The 16,611-nt window shown below is 39.7% G+C and overlaps 1 protein-coding gene across 2 annotated transcripts; it reads right to left on the reverse strand.

Annotated features, from left to right (window-relative positions):
• Positions 1–925: 925 nt before the first annotated feature.
• On the reverse strand, positions 926–16,340 carry LOC114138243 (radixin-like). 2 transcript variants are annotated; one of them, XM_028007382.1, is made up of 15 exons: positions 16,159–16,340; positions 14,357–14,436; positions 9,034–9,117; positions 8,817–8,912; positions 8,506–8,628; positions 8,220–8,371; positions 7,748–7,831; positions 7,369–7,515; positions 6,485–6,581; positions 6,225–6,388; positions 5,765–5,895; positions 5,502–5,662; positions 5,324–5,416; positions 3,752–3,988; positions 926–2,734 (listed from the first exon to the last, which is right to left on the reverse strand). In XM_028007382.1, the coding sequence occupies exons 2-15, from the start codon at positions 14,366–14,368 to the stop codon at positions 2,570–2,572; spliced, it is 1,746 nt and encodes a 581-aa protein (XP_027863183.1). In that variant the 5' UTR covers positions 14,369–14,436; positions 16,159–16,340; the 3' UTR covers positions 926–2,569. The 2 variants fall into 2 exon arrangements, with proteins under 2 accessions (XP_027863183.1, XP_027863184.1); XM_028007383.1 differs by lacking the exons at positions 8,220–8,371; positions 8,506–8,628; positions 8,817–8,912; positions 14,357–14,436; positions 16,159–16,340 and having other exon boundaries at positions 9,034–9,092.
• Positions 16,341–16,611: the final 271 nt, after the last annotated feature.

The raw sequence follows: 16,611 nt of genomic DNA on the forward strand, positions 1-16,611 counted from the left end.
TGTCATTTTCTGGATTTCTGCTTAAGATTCCATCAGTCACAGCTGAAGATGATTAAAGTTAGAGACATCTATATTCTTTGCCAGTGGGAAAAAATCACAGTAATGACACAAGGAATATTTTGTAAATACATTTTTCATACAATCAGAATGTTGTATTCAAAAAATGGTGCAACATTTTTATGTACTCTGAAATCTACAATTAAAAATACCTTTCTAGCTTATACATTACATGTTCATAAAACTTAATAAACTTGTTTTTTTCAAAAGGTCCCATAGGTTTTACAGATCTAGCCAAATTTTATTTATCAGAATGTAGGCAAAATGGCTAAACTAATGACAGCATATAAAAAAATATATATTTCTAAGCTGTAATTGTTGAAGTGAAGTTTACAGCTGGCCTATAACTTTATGTCCCCTTTGGTATTTTTGCTTGCCTTACTTCTTCTGTCCCAAGTTTACTTTCTAACATTTTCCAGGGCGTAAGTAGTAGCTTAACAAATATATCATCTTATTCTACATTCAAGTTTTTCAACAAAATATATTCTTAAATTAATAATTTCCTATTTAACAGACCTTTAAAAAAAAAAAGTCAACATCCTAGGAATAGGAGGGGAAAAAAATGTCACATTCATAAAACTGATTAACGAACGAAAAGTCATGACCTTTTAAACAGTTCCACAAATAGTGATGTCAGACAAAAGAACGTTAATTGGCTGAAAAACATATCCCAAAAAGAATTTAAAGATATCTACACAGCATCAGGAGAGAATTATTTTTTCTTTCTCTCCTAGACACTCAGAGTACACAAAAAATATTTTAAGGACTGGAAAAGTGGATTTTCCATGACATCTCCTCTAAATTGTCATTAAAGGACGGGGGAGAAATGTGCCATTGGTGTTTTAAAGAATACATACAGAAAAACAAGTTTAAAATGCAAAACTTTTATTTGTGAGCCAAAGAAATGGATCATGATCCACCTGTGACCTCTAACTTAAACAATACAAACTAACAAACATCAGAAATAAAAGATGGGGGAACAACAACAACAAAAAAAATCATATCAAAAAGTGACAGCAGGTGCCAGAGCCGATATCGTCAGCTTTTGTGTGTTAAACTGAAGATTTCACGGCTCGGACATGGAGAGTTTGAGAGCATGGGCAGACATGTCGGCTAGCGTTTTCCCCTTCGGTGGAGCCGTCAACTGAAACGACGCCTGGCTGCTGGTTTTCCAGTTCCTGTTTTGTTTTGTTCCCCAGGCGATGGAAGCACGAGATCATTTCTTTCCACCTGCTGTGGCAAAAACACACTAGAGGATACAGACGCTTAACACAAAAAGCAGGCCTAAAACTATGACCTAACACCAGCTGCCAGGTATAGCAAAGATAAAACTATTACTGAAAACTATATTCTACTGTTGTGTTAAATCTGAATTACGTAATAGATTTTAGGGGAAGGAACTTTGTAATTTTAACAAAAAAAACAAAACAAACATTATGATTTTGTTTCTTTTACATAAAGGCAGGGAGGGGAGGACGCATCCCAAGTGTTTGACTTTCAGTCACCACTGCTTTAATTGCTGAGGTAGAGATGCGTCCCGCCTTGGGACTGATGTTTTCATAAGCTCTCCAGTCAGACAGGTGCCGAGGCTCAGCTTCCACGCCTTAAAAACCACCGAACCGATCCGTCCGCGTGTCCTTCGAACGCCCTTGGTTCCTTTGTGAGCTGGTAGGCAGAGAAAACCATCGATGGTGACTGGGAATGAAACACTGGGACTCAACTGGAAAGCCCAAAACACAAAGGAAAGACCCACACGGCATCACTACAACCGAACCATTTAGCTTATCTTTAATAATACTTTTAAACTTGAGGGCAACAGCTGAGTGGCACAAGCTGATTAGTTACTGCTATGAATATATATTTTTATATATAAAAAACAAAACAAAAAAAACCCCAAGACATTTTCCCTTTGTAATCTTTGCTACATTCAATTGTCCAAACTCGCTGCTTGACAAGAGGCTCTTTGTTCGCTTCTAATTCACAGAAAAGATTTCATTTAAAATCTCAAAAAATACTGCTGGTTTTTGATCAGCCAGCCATTAAAAAAAAAAAAATACTGCAGCTCCGTTTCTTCCACATAAACCTCTAAATATTAAATCATAGTTTGAATTGAAAGGACATAGTGAAGTAACTTCAGCTCTAATATTTGATATGTTTTGACATGATGTAACAGAAGCTCTCCAAATGCTGATATGACCTGGTTTATCCCCAAACCATTGATAAAACAAGCGAGAAACAAAAGCAGAAAAGAAGGGGATCCGACTAAAGCTTTGCATATATGGGTCAAGGACAAAAACAACAAAAAATTAAAAATAGCTTTCTATGGCCAGGTTGATTCCGTACAAAATAAAACCTAGCTTTTGGTTTTATAGTTACTCTTTCCTAAAACATTTTAGGATTAATGATGACTGGCTCTGGCTCAGAGCGGCTCTATCTTAAGCTTTGGCAATGTCCGACGAGCAATTTAACTAGATTGCCTGGGCAGGTAGAGGGAAATTAGGCGGCTCCGCTTTCACATGGACTCGAACTCATCGATGCGCTGCTTGGTGTTGCCCTGCCGGATTTGCCGCAGCGTTTTGTACTTGTCTCGGCCCTGCTTGACGTTCTCGGCGTGCAGCACGTCGTTCTGCGTCTTCTTGGTCTCGTCTCGGGCGTCGGCCAGCTCCGAGCTCAAAGTCTGGACGGGAGAGACAGAGGAAGCCGGGGTTGATGAGGCAAACGGGAGGACAAATGGAGACAAACGTGAACAGGACAGAGGCAAAGGGGTGATTTGATCAAAGCTGGAGGTTCAAAATGCTTTTTTTCCCCCTTCATACTTCCTGCTGTGAGCGGTCATTATGAGAACATTCCTTTGCTCAACTTTCCTATTATCACTTTCTGTCAACATTAATAAAATATCCAACTTTCACTCAATGAGCTGATCTAAACTAAAAACTTGACTATTTCTCTGAGCATCTCTGATTCTTAGGATTGTTCGTTTGGTTCATTTTTTTCAGGTTTTTCAGTTTGTTTGGACATGATTTTAATTTGTTCTGGTTGTACAGCTTTAGTATGAGTCCTGGCCTATGCAGCAGCCAAGCTTGTATTTGGATTTTTTTTTTTTTTTTTTTTTTAATGTGGCTAAATCCAGATGCTTACATACACTGCATTAAGGACACGAGATAAATTTATTAAAACATTTAGAAACATTAAGGTTGAGCAAAAACAACCGAGACGTTGATTGTTTTTGTATGCAGTGCATGCAGATATGTGGATTCAGTTGTACATGAATAAACATGACAGAGGAAACAGATTTTTTTGAGGTGAATGAGTCGAGTGTCTGATTGAAGCCGGGCTACAGTCTAAGCCAGCACAGCTCCTGCTGAGGGCAGGAGGATGAAGACGAACGGACAAACAAGTGTGCCTTTCTCTTACCCTTATTTGCCATTGCTTGGATCGTGTTTCTTCTTTGTTACAAAACTGCTGTTAGAAAATAATATAGTCTTGTTGTTATTTGTTTTCGTGGGATGTAAATGTCTTTGTTTAATGCACCTTTAATAAGCAGGGTTTTTTTTTTTGTTAGATTGTAGCAGCTTAACTGAAATGTATTCCAGACCTAATGTAGAAAGTGGTTTTAGACAAACTTTCGGATCACGAAGCGAGACGCCACCTTCCTTGGAAACCACCTCTGAACCCTTTCGTCGGCGCTTCTCACCTGCAGCTGCTTCTTGACCCTCTCGTTCTTCTGCGCTTCGGTGACGCGGGCCTCTTCGCTGCGGAGGTCCAGCTGGCAGACGCCCTCGTTGGACAGCTCGGCGCTGGCCTCGGCGTGGTTCTCGTCCTGCTCGTCGTGCTCGGGCTCGGCGTCGCCGCCCGGGTGAGCGGGCGCGGGGGTCACGGCGGTCTTCAGCTCCTCCTTGGTCTTCTCCAGGTCCTCCTGAGCAGACAGAGCCTGCAGGCGGACAAAGGACGACACGGACACTGAGACCCATAAGGCTTTTGTAGCTGGGCTTGGCACAGTGAAATGTTTGCTGTCACAAACAGACATGCTAACCTTGCATACCCACATTATTAATGTCACAGCGATAAAACTCATCAAATGTCGCAAGGAAGTGTTAAGAAAAGGCTAAAAAGATATTAAAATATGGAGCTAAGTTAAGATTATTATGCCTTTAAGTTGGTTAAAAAGGCTTTTGAAGTCAAATTTTCAGATTTTTTCCCATATGTTCCACATGGATAAGTGGGCAAACGGATGGATGGACAGAGAAACATAACGGATGGATAACAGAAATGAATGGAATAAAAAGACAAACACGCACAAAAATAATAAAATGGACGGACAAACTGATGGGTAGATAAAAGAATGAATAAAAAGTTAAATCTGTGAGTGGATCATCTAACTGATGGGTGGACAGAATAATTAATGGTTAGATGCACAAACCACATGGATAAACCGACGAACAAGTGGGGAAAAAAAAAGTGAAGGATATTATGGGTGTAACAATACACAAAATACACAATACACAACATACCTTAGTTTTAATGTCGCGGTTTGGTTTTCGGTACGTTTTAATCAAAAGAAAAACAAAATTTTATCCCTCTTTTTACTTGAATCAGTAAAAACACTCTGATTAAAAACTGACTGGAGATTTGTTTTGATTTTGGGGATTACTAAAGCACAAGCAGGTTGAGAGACGACGACTAAACCGCTTCAAATTGGTTATCGCAACATTCGCTAATAAAGAAATGCATACATTTTGAGTTTAACTCGAGCCAGAGTACGAGTTAGACTCGCACATTACAAGCAAACCTGTCATCAGAAAACAACATCTGCCATAATAAAGACTGACACAGCCTTAGAGGCAAGTTCAACGCGCCAGGCAGCTGGATTGGAGACTATTTTTTTTCCATCAGTGATGTTTACATTCTACTTGACATCATTTAAGGTGAGCAATTCAGTAATCTTTGGATTGGTCCTCCTTTTCTTCCTCCATCAGTGTTAAATAAGAAACCTTCAGGTTGTGAGCTCCATTTTGTTTTGGATTAGTTTTTTATTATGTTGTTCAGTGGAACGTACAGTTGGTGGATGTCAGTTTCTATCACTGATTCTCAAGAGTTAAAACTGGCTTTGAAATATGGAATCAGCACCCTGAGCGAACACCACATTTGAAAAAAAAAAAAAAAAAAAGGAGTGATACAGAATCATATAACATCTTAAATACTCCTGAAACTTTTGACACACTTATTCAGTTTTTACAATCTCTACAAGTAATGACAACTGCAGTACCTTGTGCTGCCACTCGGTGGCCTCGTCCTCCTTCTTCCTCTTGGCCTCCTCCAGGAGAGCAATCTTTGCTGTGAACTCGGCCAGCTCCGTGGCCTGGGACACCAGAAACATGGCCGTGTTACAGATACTGAGTGCAAACGCAGAAGAGTTTGAAACGCGCCAAAAGCCAAAAACACACCAGTTGCTCTTGGGTCTTCTGCTGGTCTGCCGCCTGCTTGGCCAGCTCTGCCTTGGCCTCTTCAGCTGCTTGTCTCTCCCTCTCCAGCTTCTCGGCCTCCTCTCGTGCTTTCTGTCTTTCCTGCTCCAACTCCATGGCCCGGCGAGTCTGTTCTTCAAGCTCTAGCAGAGGGCACAGACACAGGTTTAATTTGGTTTAAACCAATGGTGCAGTCGCAGCAAACATGATGGATGTTCTGTACCCATACAGAAGAGTATGGGTACCTCTCTGAGCCTTCATGGTCTGCTCTTCGATCTGCTGCAGCCTCTCCATGAGCTCTTCCTTCTCTCGCTCTATTCTTTCCTTCTCCTTCTCGGCAAGCTCTCGCTTCTTCTTTTCATTCTCCAACTGGGCCCTGAGAACATTCATAAGTATGCCAAATGACCGTTTCTGTAGGGAGGCACAAGGCTTTGTCAAATGATTTGAACAAATAAAGAATCATGGGGCGTTAGGGACTATAACTCCAGTTGACACACAGCTGCAGTCCATCTTGGACGATGGTAAAAGTTTCACTCTGGGTTTAAAATTCTTCATATAATCAATTTCAAGTTAAATTTTTTTATGCTTTTAAGTTTTTACTTGATGGGAACATTAAATACATTTTGTTGTGTATTTAGTCTCTAGGAGGTCATTTTTTCAGTCTGTTAAGTTTTCTAAAGCGTATTACCGACAGAGTGTTCCTACCTTTCCATCTGCTTGTGGTGCTTTTCTTCCCGGGCTTGGGCCTTCATCTGCTGCACCTCAATGGTGTCAGGCTTTCTTCTCCTCATATACAACTCGTGGTTACCCATACACAACGCCAAAATACGCTTGTTGATGCGCAGTCGCGGGGCATAAAACACAAAGTCCTGGAAAAATTGAGAGTAAAAGCATACTTTACTTTTTTTTTTTTACAGAACTTGCATTGGTTGATGCCTCAGGTTCTCTGACGACCATTTACTCACAGGTGCTTTTTTGTCAATAGGCTTGATCACAAACTTCTTGTCATTAAATGAGATGTTTCTGATCTCACTCCAGGGGAAGCCGATCTTTGGTGTCAATCTGAAAGAGAGGAAACATCAGAATTGGGACTGGAGGTTAATTTTGAGTTTTCATAAAAACAATTACACCAACACCCACCATGGTGGATTTAGCATTAAAAGTGGTTCAGATAATTAGGAATTACAGACTGCCTGGTACATTGAGACGCTTTCTTTCTTGTTTACTTCTCATGTTTCTTAGATAAGGAAAGAAAGCTGTAATCTTTGATAACGCAGATTCCTATCAAGAGGAAATTCCATAAGATCAGTAATTAAATCTATTCTCTCTTTCCAAAAAGTGAAAAATAAATCTGATTCATCAGAATAGGAAATCCCCTTGAACAATAAAAAGATGGGAGTTTTTTCTCCTTCCACCTTCTAACAATATCTGTAACTCTGCACCTTCAGGTTTAAGGTTACACCATAGACATCGTTATGATGACACACACATTGACAAACCTCCACCAACTGTTACAACTGAGACATTAGGATATGAGCTTCCAGCTAATGCAGTGTCTGCATAATTACAGCTTTATACCTTAAAAATCTCTTTTTTTTATTCTTAATAGTACAAATAAATAAGTTCCCAATGGATTTGCTACAGATATTCTTTGGGATCAGGCTTTAAATACTGAATACAGACTGAAAACATCTTCACATTTCCAAACTGCAATCTCTAAAAAGGACACATCTTTAATCCCAAAACCTGTAAAAATACTTAAATGAAATTCAAACTGTGTAGAAACCCTATTAGATATTAGATGTGTGTTTCAGTTCTAGGTTTGAGAACTTCAGTGTGAATCCCTTACTTGTCGTCGTGTTCATAGATGTTGAGACCCAGAGCGTCCACGCCCAGCCACAGTTGTGTGCCCTTCTTGTTTTTGATCTCAAAGTAGTTCACTCCATACATTTCCAGGTCTTGAGCAATTTTTAGGTACTCCATCATTGAATCTTCTCTAAAAAAAAAAAAAAACAAGAGAAATGATTTTAAAACTATTACAGCTATTAGAACAAAGCATTTTCTTGTAAGCAGAATATATTTGACTGTTTTGTCAAATACAAATTGGAGAAGAAAGTTAAATCAAACATGGTGAAAATGTATGGCGTTTTTTCACATTTAATCCAGTGATATTCTAACATCAAATGACAAATTTAAGCACATAATGATAGAAAAAGCTGAACAGTTACCTGAGCATTCCTTTGTGCTCCTCATGCCAGGTCTGTATCCTGTCCTCCCATTGCTCCTTCGTCAGCTTGTGCTGCTCCAGAACTCTGGGAAAACACACAGACAGTGACGTTCACCTGAAGGAATGTCAAATACCTTGAAATTGTTTCCTCCGGAGGAAATAATACAGTACTCCAACAGGGAATGAAAAACAGTTGATTTTCCTTTCACAACAAACGGATCACTCTCTCACGGAAGAGAGCAGGTTGCTCCAGACGTTACAAAGCAGTCTGACCTTTTCTGTTTTTTAATCACACAACAGATGAAAGATATCTTTATTTTAAGCAACAGTGCTCTGAATACAAATGCAAACAACACATTTCTGAGTTTTATTTTAAATAAACTTTGAAAAATTTATGTACTGTCCTTCCACTTCACATTTCTGCACAACTTTATGCTGTCTAATCAAAAGCAGGGTCTATTGTGGTCACATACCTCTGAGGCAGTAGTCTGTCATGGTTCAGGTATCCAGCCTTATGGACATCTTTGTTGTAGTCTCCATACTTGGCCTGGACAGCATATGAAGCCAGCAACACGGCCGTCTCTGGAGGACAGTAGTTCTCATCGTTCAAAATTGCCTCTTTGACCTAAAAGAGAAATGAAAATGGAAATAATCGCACATTAGAGATTGTGTGTCCAGATTTTTATTTTAAGTACGAGTGGAGTCACACAAATGTTTACTTTTCTTTACAAAACATAAAATAAAAAATGAGCGTTTTACCTGCAAGAAGAAGAGTCTCTGTGTGATCTCTTGGATCAGTTCCTCAGAAACGTCCTCTGGGAAGAACTTGGCCCTGAACTTGAACTGCAGAGGGTTTTCTTTTTTCACATCTTGCTGGGTCACCTGGGAAATATAACCAACATTATGATCCATCACCGTCAGTTTATACCAACTAAGCAAGTCACATGAATTAGTTGGACAAAATTATTTGACATTTTAATTCAAACACATGCAGAAATACCTTTAGCAGATTGTTAAAGTGGAGATTAGCCCAAAATCAAATAATCAAAATAAAAAAATCAACAACTGACCTTTTTGTTCAGTTTTAGCCAGGTGACGTAACCTTTACTGTCCACATACTGCAGACCGAAGAACCAAACCTCCCGCAGACCTACTGTTTTCACCACCTGGAATGGAAAATAAGAAAAAACTGTGCATGTCAAATCTTCCACAGCAAAGTTTTTAAAATTCTCCTCATGGTGGGACTTCCACCATCATGAAATGTTTAGCTACTTTAGTGACACTCACCTGGTCAAAAAGCTGTTTTCCTGTGGTGTTAGGCTGGATGGCAAACTCCAGCTCTGCATCCATGGTGGTCACACGGACATTGATCTACGCAAAAAACAAAACATAAAAACTGTAATTTACTTTGATTATACTATTAGACATAGGTACACCTATCAGGATTTTCCTGGCTGGTAAAGTGAATACAGCTATGTGACCAAAAACAGTGGGAGCTCTTAATTCATAAAAAAACAACAACAACAAAAAAATACAATTTCCTGTACTTGATCAACCGTTGACACATAAGACTCAGTCATGAGAAAATTGGCTGATTCAGATCTTTGGCCATCTGACTGCTGTATTTCTAGTCCTACAATGCCAAAGGCTTCATTGAGTAAATGAAAATTATGCAATAATGACTCATCATTGCATTTGCAGGCTTTCTTGAGCTCCAAAAGTAGAAATAGTACTACTTTTTGTGTGAACCGATTTATCTGATGCTGCCGTTTTCCCCCCCTGTAGGACAAGAAACGCCATTTCTATTTTATTAACATTTTTCTTGCATGGAAATCTCAACCCCTCCGTGGTCACCAGATGAGATCACAATGGCGACTCTGGTGAGCTGTGGAACGGCAACACAGAGTGATGGAATGAAAGAGGAAAACAAAACAAGAACTAAAATATGATGGATTGATTTGAATTAATGACAGAACAATTTGGTTTTTAAACTGCTTTTGTCTACTATACATTTTAGACGTTTTCACAAACTCCATTTGTCTTTGTCTTCACACACCTGTGGTTGAGAACAAAAAGTCTGAGTAAGATTGAATTTCGGTATCATGTAGGAATGCACTGATACACTTTTTTCACTTCTAATACCGGTATCTGAGGTTTGGCATCAGCCGATACCGATTCGATACAGAAAAGCAGCTCTGAGTTGACTTAAGACGTTCCTTTATTTGACATAAATAACTCTGCACCAGTGCAGCAAACTTAAATTACACAGATAGCTTTATAAGCTTGGTCAAACATGTAAAAGTATCAACTTTCATTTGCTCAGTCAGTGCAATTAGGATTATAACATCCAATGGAAAACAAAGAAACAAACTGACAAAATAAAAGGTTGACAACCTTGGTCAAACATGTAAAAACTGAAAAAAAGAAAAAAAAAAACTGTCAAATTGTTTAGAAAGTGCAATTAGAAATTGGAAATATATTGCAAAATGAGTAAAGCGTGACGTTGCTCAAAGCACAGAATTAGACCGAATAGATCTGCTCTTATCGATCCAACAGTGTCACAAATACCCAATCTAGATTTTTTTGTTTCAGTGCATCTCTCTTGTATCATCTATAGTTTAATCCTGAATTTCAAAGCAAAAAACTTTCCTTTACCAAAGTAAAGCAAACTATTTACATCCTCAAAATGTACGTGAAAGATAACATATCAAATGACAAAAAAACAAAATACAAGTTCTGCACTACTAGAATGGCAAAGAAACTCTAAAGGAATATGCAGCAGAAAATTTATATTTTATCCGTCATGCATTCATGTTTTGGGATGAAAGTGTCGAGTGCAGTTGAAGGGTTGTAGCGGCTGTCTGGGGTTTCTTGGCATACCATAGCAGTACAAACATATTAAATCGTTTCCATCCTACAGACCAAGCACTGCATTGTGAGAAAGACCAATTCTTCAAGCCTGTTGCTTACAGGCCTCTGCTGGGTGGAGCAGACGCTAAAAGTCAGCCATTGGCTGCGGCTAAGCTGCGCTGGCAGCAGGCCGAGCAGCAGCTGATGACAAAGAGCGAGGAGGGCTGACCTCAGAGGCATCTCACATCCTTCCTCTCACACCTACGTGCACGTAGCGCAGCGCATAAGCTCAGCGGCAGTTTGCAGCACATGACGAGAAGCGGCGGGGTGCTCAGCAGGGCGGATGGTGACAAGCAAGTAGGGCAGGGTGAGGAAGCGCAAGAAAACAAAATGAAATTGTGAGTGAGGCAGAGCGCAACAGGAAGCACAAGAGAAGATCTGGGGAAACTGAGATGAAATTACAGTAAGAGAACTTAAGCGCCAAAAAAAAAAAAAAAGCTGAGGAGACGATTTTCTCCTTTTTCTGCTTAGCAATTATACACAAAACCTCAGGAATGATTGTTTTGGATTCCTCTGCTCTAATTTTAATCAATTTTTCTGCCATCATTCCTCTCGTGGTTTCCCTCAGCGCCGTCCCAAGAATGAATAGCCCAGGAAACCTGAGCAAACGCTGAACTTAAACCTCGTGACTCCCACTGAGTACATGTAAAAAGTTGGAGAATGCCTGAGACAGGGGTCAGAACAGAACACACACACACTCATCTCTGTTTTTAAGTTGTGACACTCTAGTCTTCGTGGTCCGTGTTTGCGGCGAAGCATCGAGTAGGACGCTGCCAAAACATTGGAAACCAACACCCTGAGGGAGAGGAATCTCGTCTGGAGCAGACAGTCAGTTAATCCCTTCACTTGCAGACAGAGGGGGAGGAGATGAGCGACGGAGCAACATGCTGGGGCTCCGACGCTGCTAATCATACAAAGCGACAAATGCGATGTCTTCAAGAACTGACTTTTGCAAGTCCATTTGTTAGAGATATAATAAATTTAAAATGATTATTTGTGTGAAATTAGACTATTATCAATTGTCTGTTAGGTTTAAACTTTTAAAATGATCTAACAACTGGAGGGAAAGGATACAAAAAAACAAAAGAAAATGATTACCAATTTGGGAATTTAAACTATTTGGCACCTCAGAAAAGTAATTAATGTTATCAAAGGGCAAAGTCAACACTGGATCAATTTGCTCATTCTCCAATTTGAAGAAAGGCTCATACTTTGAGAACAAATCACCATGCTATGGGAGAAAGCTTCCACACCAAACAGAGTTGTAGTTAGTGCAACATGGGAGTTTCTGAAAGTGATGCATAATCTGATCAGAAAAAGATGAGATCTTTGAGTTCCCAAGCAGCTGGTCACTGATTGGGGCCACTGAGATTTCTCTACCGATAAAACACACGCAGTAAAAGTAGACAACACATATAAAGAGATACTGTTTAGGAACAGCAGATGATCACCTCAGTCAGACAGAGAGCAGAAAAAACGTGACAAAAGCATTAAGTGGCTTCACCCTGATGGGTAAATCCTCAGCCATTCAAAGAACTTTTACCCAGCTTTATTTACTTCTTTTGCCTTAAAAAAAACATTTTCTACACGTCTTCTTCCGCAAAGCTAATCTTACTCAACTTTAGCCTTCTTTAGATTTGTGCAGCATCATTAACGGCGTGCGGTCAATTTATGAGATTCTCGCTCTCAATTTCAGCAGCCAAGCTCAGTTCTCACTCTGATTTGACCATTGTTAAACGTGCAGCTGTTTAGTCACCGTAAGCTGTTTACAGAGGCTTTGCTGAGAGCGGTCTTAAAGCAAACACACACCGACTGCAGTCAGTACAGAGCTGCTAATCTGAGCTGCCAGGCTCAGAGCAACTGTCTGTCCCTCTGATTAACCTCCCAGCACACCAAGGGAATCCTCCCACACAGGGAGGGGAGGCCAGAAAGGCCAGAAACTATTCATCTGAAAGCGGGGGTCGTCATTTTACAGATATGTTCTGAAAAACTGGGTGGGATCTTTATGTTGTGAAGCTCATCCTTCCTCGACAGTCGCTCAGTTGCCTGGTGATCTTCTGTCTGCAAGCTGCTCTTTTACTTCCACAGAACCAGGATGTTGACTTAAACTGGGCCCCAAAAAGTACACAGACCCCCCTCTCTCTTCAGCAAACAGAAAAATTGCCTCAAGCAAGAAATCTGAAAGTCTTCTTCATGGAACGGTTTCCAAGCTGAGGGAGTAAAATGTTAACACAAATACAAATGAACAACTCAAATATGTGTTTAAAGCAGAAACCAAAGACTAGAGATGGACCAATCAATCACCCATATATTGGAATCAATCAATTTGGTGATTCTCATGTTAAAGACTGATATATCTGTTTTTATGTCTCCTGCTTTTTGATTAAATCCATAAATCAGAACTTAAAAATACGTTTTCATTATGATCCTCTCCAACCTAGTCTAGCTACAATACACATGTCCGTTCTTTTTGATTGACTGGGTTAATCTAAAACACCCATATGGAAAAATTAGCTTTGCTTCTGAAGGTTCACAGGTTTGTGGTGAAGTTTTCTAAATTTCTAAACTTCTATCACTCAAAAACAACAGAAACTCAAACTTTACTTTGATATGAATTTCTGACTTTTGGTTAAGTCTGACCAGCCACTTCCCTTTTTTCTCCTCTCGTTCTTCTACAAACTGTACTGCATAAAGAAGAGCGGCGATGTGTTTGATAGAGGATGTTTAAAAGGGGAATTACAAGATTTTTGCATCATAGAACTTCCCCTCATGCATATCTGATTTTTATTAAGCTACAAAAGTGCAAAACTGTACTTCTGATGTATTCAATAAAAACAACAAAAAAAACTGATTTCATACAAAAATTGCCTGATTCCAATCAGTCTGATTGATTGGTGCATTCTCAAACGATTAGTTTCACATCAAGACATGAGAGGCACTTTAGAAAATTTAGAGACAGACCATGAACTTGTTTTCTGCCTATACAAAGGTACCAGATTTTTCTCTATGACCAGGCATTGATCCTAGCAGAGCGGCAGGTTGTTTACTGTACGATGAGAAGAGGAAGTGAAGGAGGAAATCAGTGCTCGTCTGTTCCTCTTTAAATCTTCCTAAAGCCCAAGCCACCTCCTACCATCCAAGAACAGGGAGGTGCCTCACTTACAGCACACCTAAAATTCATCCAGTTATATTTTGTAGCTTCCCAATTACAAACAGTAAGAAACAACCTTGCTCATGAGCAGAAGAAAAACTTAGCCAGAATCAGATAAATGTAGAATAACTCATTTAAAATATCCACGTTGATCAGCACCAAAGGAGTGTGAGAACAAGGATTCCCAAGTCTAATTTGGATAAAGAGGCTCGACTGTGGAAAGCAGACACCCATGACAAGACTGCATCAAATTGGTTTTGTTTCGGCGCTGTTCACATCCTTGGACTGAGGCATTCTCTTTTTACCCTTTTCAACAACAATGGCTGCAGTGTTGCTGCTGCAGGCCCAGTGGGCTTGGCACTCTGCAAGACAGTATGGCTGTTGTTTACTTGGAAGAAGTGCATGAGGAGTGGAAGGAAGCAGGACGGTGAATGCACCACTTCCAAGACTCTTCACATTCACCTTTAAGTAAATAGATTTTGAACACAACAAGAGACTATTTGCGCAACTAACACATGCAGGAATGAAGCATGAATTACTCCATCTTACCGGTTTAGGCATGTTTGCTTCCTCTCCACCTTTCGCCCAACAGCTGAGAGGATAAATCCGTCAGCGGACGGAAGTGAGACCTGAAATTAAAAGAACATTTGTTTTTTAAACAAGTGCTCTGGCAATGGATGAGTTCAGGAACAATCAATACGTTCAATTTTCACATCAGAGTCCAGAATTGCCCAGCTAAGTCTTGATAGAAGTATTGAAAGTTGTAAATAAAACAAGAGGAACTTTATGTGAAGTCAGGAGGGAAAAGGACGAAAACAAATACTTTCCCCATCTCTTTCAATGACAACACAAAACAAAGAGGTGCTTGTGCAGTGAATCCCACCATGTTCGCTTAAATGTACATAAGTGGAAATGGAAATAGTCAGGAGGGAACTGAATTACAGCCAAGCCATTATTTAGGGGGCGAATACAGTCATTTATATGATCAATTTTGCATAAAAAACCTCTAAAAATCATAAAAAAGCACTGTACTTTGTACCCTGTCTCCTATTTAATACAGCTGAAAGTCTTTTGGGGTGTGTTTCTGCACATTCACTGACATTTCTGTCCTTTCTTCTTCATAAAATAGATACTATATAGAGCAGCTTTAACACATATTCTCAATGGTACTTGGATTTGTTCATTGAATAAGTAATTTTAACACAAGAATATGCTCTGATTTAATCAGACTGTAGCTGTGCCTGTAAGCTGAGGGTTGGTGTTTTTTCTGGAAGGTAAACTGCCCTCACAGTCTTATTTGCATCCTCTAACCATTTGCCTTTCCATTTCCTTCTACGTTGTCTTATAAAGTCATTGCTCCCTGGTTTTAGAAGAGATGTTCCAGCTTTCTAAGCATTCGGTCAGACTGAGATTTAAAGAGGCAAAAGAAAATGAGGTGGATTAGCAGTGCTTGCCAAATACTGATAGCGTCAACCAGGACATGTTACTGTGGAATACAGTTTCTGCTGCCCAGATATTAGCTGCTAGCAAGTACAGCTACAGTCTTCAGTCAGAGGTTTCTTCCAATTGGTTGCAAGACTGACTGCTACCAGACAGCATCACCGTCCACAAGTATTTTAAGAAATTTCAATGGTACGAGTTAAGACATTTCCCTTTAAGATACTTATTTGACTTGCACCTTATTTTAGACAGTTTAAAGGTTATAATTTTACCATAAAAGTGTCTAACACACGTGTCCAACAACTTAATAAAAATGTAAAAACAATCTAATTGACTGAAACGATGCGGATTTTTTACAACTGGTGCGTTTGAAGGCTAACATGTCTCGTTAAATCAGCTAGCTCGCCTATTTACCCGCCGATTTGGCTTCCGTTTAAACTGAAATTTAACCACAACTTCATCAAACAACAGCGAGACAACTGTTGCTAGAAAACACACTAGCATCAGACTGACTGCCAAGTACACCTTCAATGTTTGACAGAAACAAACAGCATCTGCTTTTTGAGTTTCTAACTACAGCACGGCAACTGCTATCGGTGTAAACATACAGTCTTTAGAAGGGAGCCCTTGAAATCTGACATTTTCTTGCTAGTGGGTGTAGTCCGCATAACGGGACGAGCCTAGCCGAGGCTGTGAAGTTTCGCTTGTTGGTAATTCGCTAAATTTACCGACAAAATTCAGAAAGTCGTTGAGAAAGGGCTAATAAAACCATGTTTTCTGAGAGTTTGTTCAGTTTATTGGACACAACCCGGTTTAAATCTGTATTTGTGAGACGCCAACGGCGCGAGCACGAGGACATCCGCTAGTAGCGCATCAAAGTTGAAGAGAAGCTCATCTTTTTTTAAACTCACCGGGGGTCGACGTGTCTTCCTCAAAATTCAAAGGGACGAGCTGAGCTGTAACCAATTAACCACAACGATAATTTAATGCCGATTCCCGTTTTTAAGTCTCTTACACTCAATCACCTAGAGACACGAGAAAAGCGTTTAAGTCTAAACAACCGTAAGGCGATTTGAGGCGTCCATGTCAATGTAGACGGAATAAAATACCGGACGTTCCGGTTGAAGCTTACAAAATAAAAGCCTAATTCGGAACGGTCTGAAGAGGGAGGCAGTAGAGTCGACCTTAAAACATTTCGGGTTCTAAAGATTTTCCCAATAGACACGAATCTAATTTTCCATATACTAAACCGGAATGCCACATCAAAGCTGAATGCTAATGTTCTTAGCTCAAATTGGAAGTTGAAACATGTTACTTTGTAAATTTTCTTTTATTTTGAAGGACAATTCCAACATTTCCGACCA

This window comes from Xiphophorus couchianus, chromosome 22, assembly GCF_001444195.1.
Source record: "Xiphophorus couchianus chromosome 22, X_couchianus-1.0, whole genome shotgun sequence".
Classification (NCBI taxonomy): Eukaryota; Metazoa; Chordata; class Actinopteri; order Cyprinodontiformes; family Poeciliidae; genus Xiphophorus; species Xiphophorus couchianus.